Source organism: Centruroides sculpturatus, unplaced genomic scaffold, assembly GCF_000671375.1.
Source record: "Centruroides sculpturatus isolate CEXI.00-Female unplaced genomic scaffold, Cexi_2.0 scaffold247, whole genome shotgun sequence".
Classification (NCBI taxonomy): Eukaryota; Metazoa; Arthropoda; class Arachnida; order Scorpiones; family Buthidae; genus Centruroides; species Centruroides sculpturatus.
Genome location: NW_019384615.1, coordinates 304,997 through 308,420, shown reverse-complemented (window position 1 = coordinate 308,420; position 3,424 = coordinate 304,997). Strand labels below are relative to the sequence as shown.

General features: G+C 29.2%; 1 protein-coding gene across 1 annotated transcript in view; it reads left to right on the top strand.

The window, feature by feature from the left end:
- Window positions 1-463: 463 nt before the first annotated feature.
- The window catches only part of LOC111625368 (39S ribosomal protein L38, mitochondrial-like), a 30,643-nt gene continuing 27,682 nt past the window's right edge, over window positions 464-3,424 (top strand). Inside the window, exons 1-2 of the mRNA XM_023368505.1 lie at window positions 464-726; window positions 1,920-2,075. Of these exons, the coding sequence (XP_023224273.1) occupies window positions 594-726; window positions 1,920-2,075 (289 nt within the window). The 5' untranslated portion in view covers window positions 464-593. The remainder of the gene's footprint in view (window positions 727-1,919; window positions 2,076-3,424) is intronic.

Here is a 3,424-nt window from a genome sequence, read left to right as displayed (position 1 = left end):
TTGGTCGAACCCGATTGCTAAAAGAGGCCCTCTTAGGGCCCAAAAATTGAAAAGATTTTTAAAAAATCACAGTGCGTTCAGAGCTGGCTGTTTTTCTTTCTAAACTCTGTGTACCGACCGAACCAAGTAACCAATCGTTTAGGAAAAAGAACAGTTTTTTTCCCTAAACAATTAGTTACTGGTTCGGTTCCTAAGTGCATCAGTGCACTTCGGTACGTGCACTGATGTACAGTACAGTACTTAGTTCATTTACTAAACTGTCTTATAGAAAGCTTTAAAGAAATATAAACAGCTGTTTTCGTATTTTAATTTTGAGTTAGATTAGACAGTAACTCATTGAATTTTTCGCATAAATAATATAAACTCTATAGATTATGTAGATACTTTAATTTGCCAATTATTGCTTTTTTTTTTTTTTATTAAAAATACTGCACTGAAGGTTTTTCTCCGATAGAGGGATTATTGTAATATGGCGGCTTGCATGTGCGATTTAACGTGATTTAAAAGAGATTGAAATTATATAAATTAATGACTCCAATAATCTAATAACTTACACATTGTTAAATAGTTGATGTAAATAAAGATATTTAAGAATGGCGGCATGTGGAAAATATAATTTTTGCTTGTTTGCGAAACATAAAATTGCTCTGTTTTCTATCATAAATCGATCGTTGAGAAGAATTCCAGTTCCAGACTTTGATCTCTCATTAGAAGAAAAGTTAAAAGGTATTTTGATAAGTGTTCTTATATATACACTAAATACTACTAAATATATATATATGTTACTGTGAATGACCGATATCTGGCGAATGTCAACATTCACATAGTCGTTTCGTGTATGTACTGTACGAAATATTTGCTAAATATTATTATTTCTCACTTACACTGACAAATGTCGACATTCGGCATGCACTGATGGTGAATGTTGAATAAAAATATTATTATTACGTTAAGACAAAAATGCAACTTTTTAATGTCAAAATAGGAGAAAGCTTAAGTAACAGCAATGTAAATAAACTATTGAACCTAAAACGAACAGTACATTCTAAATCATTAAAGAAAATAATACAATAATAAACTTACACATAAATTATGTGTAACTTTATTCACATAAATTATGTGTAAGTTTATCACATAAATTATGTGATTAACGTTATACAATCTTATTTATTGCAACAACTTAAACTGTTATGGCACTTTGAATTGCACAAAAGTCCCTTGCTTTTACAACTGCATTTATTCGTGGAACACTTCTTTTTGCAATGACAGCGTGTATAGTCTTGCCCTCCACTTTCCGAATTAGCTGCAGCTGTTTCTCTCAGCGATATTTCTTGAAAAAAATCTCATCTATCAAAAGTAACTTTTATTTACAAATTACGAACTGATTACGGGTATAAAACTGCTTGAGGGTACCATTTTTGTTTGCTAATTTATAAAAGTCGGAATCTTCTATTTCATCAACAACCGCCAACACATTTCGGGCATCTGTACAGACACAGTCGACACAGGGACTTGTATTCATACGGTATTACCAATTTGAGCAGAAGGAAACTGCGAAGAATTTGGCAACAGACTATTGCCTGTCTGTCGACATCAGCTTCTTGGATGTCGTTTCGACCTCCACCAAAGCCTATCTGTGCTTGTCGACATACACCAGCAATTGTTCGAATGCATAATAATATAACCAAATATTCGGTCTTTCACCGATGTATTTTGTATGTGTCAACATTTACCGGAGAATATTGACATTCTCTAATTTTGGTTTTTCACAGTAACATATATATATATACACTAAATACTATTAAATATTTATACCTTTATATATATATATATATATATATATGTGTGAATATCTATTAGTATTTAGTAGAAGTTTCAATTTTTATGAATGAAAGCTAAATTTATTTCCATTTATTTAGAAATGAATGCAAAGGATCCTATATTACATGCAAAAGTAGATATTGGATTTTCTGTTCCTAAACCTTCACAATTAGAGACTGCAAAACAGAAAAAACTAATGAAGAAACATATGATGGATAGAGAACAGTTAGCTGCATCTGCACGAACTAGAACATGTAAGTTAAGCACAAACTAAAATAGTACACTCAATTCTGTTTTTACATGGAAATTTACATGATATTTGAATAATATGTGGTGGGAAAATAATTTAATTTTCTTTTTACACCATTATTTTTTTATATACACATTTTGTTAGATTTGCCTTTTAAAAATCTTTATTTGATTTCAATTCCAAGAAAAAATATTTCTTTTATTTTGTAAAAAAGTTTTTAGAATTTGTATTTAAGTCTGTAACACATGCTAAGTAAATTTTAAGATTTGGCTGTTTTTCACAACCTATTTGAATAGATGTTTATAGCAACAACCAATCTTCCATTCTGATTTTATTCCCCAAGTGAAGCAGTCAACAAAAATTTAATTCAAAGTTTGATAATTTGTTTGTATAATTGCATTTCTTCCTATTTTTTTCAATATGCAGGGTTCCTACGCACCTGGAAAGTCAGGGATTTTCGTATTTTAATTTTGAGTTAGATTAGACAGTAACTCATTGAATTTTTCGCATAAATAATATAAACTCTATAGATTATGTAGATACTTTAATTTGCCAATTATTGCTTTTTTTTTTTTTTATTAAAAATACTGCACTGAAGGTTTTTCTCCGATAGAGGGATTATTGTAATATGGCGGCTTGCATGTGCGATTTAACGTGATTTAAAAGAGATTGAAATTATATAAATTAATGACTCCAATAATCTAATAACTTACACATTGTTAAATAGTTGATGTAAATAAAGATATTTAAGAATGGCGGCATGTGGAAAATATAATTTTTGCTTGTTTGCGAAACATNATAAATATTCTGTAGTTATATTTTCGAAAATCAACAGGTAATCCGATAGTTTAACCAATGTTAACTTGCTTATAATTAAAATTTAAAAATTAAAATAAATTTGTTTATCTTTTGTGCGAAACAACAACAAAACAATTTTTATAGTTATGTTGCAAAAGAAAGAGATTTTTAGTTACGATTCTCTGCGCTGAACTTCTATATTTTAATAACGTATGATTGCAATCTCGTTTGATGTTTATTTCTGTACAGGTATACCTCGACTTACGCCGTTTTGAGTTACGTCGTTCCCGATTATACGTTGGTTGTCAAAAAAGTATATGGAAAAATAAAAATCAAGTTTAAGTCATTTTATTCGACTTTACGTCTGTCCGCTACAAATATTGAAGTCGTAATATCACTAGAAAAATGTTTAAAGCACATAAAATCATATTAAAATATATACATTTACAAGTATGTACTGTATTTACAGTTCATGCATTTGTAAATTTAGATTACTTTTTTCTGTACTATATTAAAAACTAAAATTTATTTGTTTGTAAGCTTAAAATAGATCCT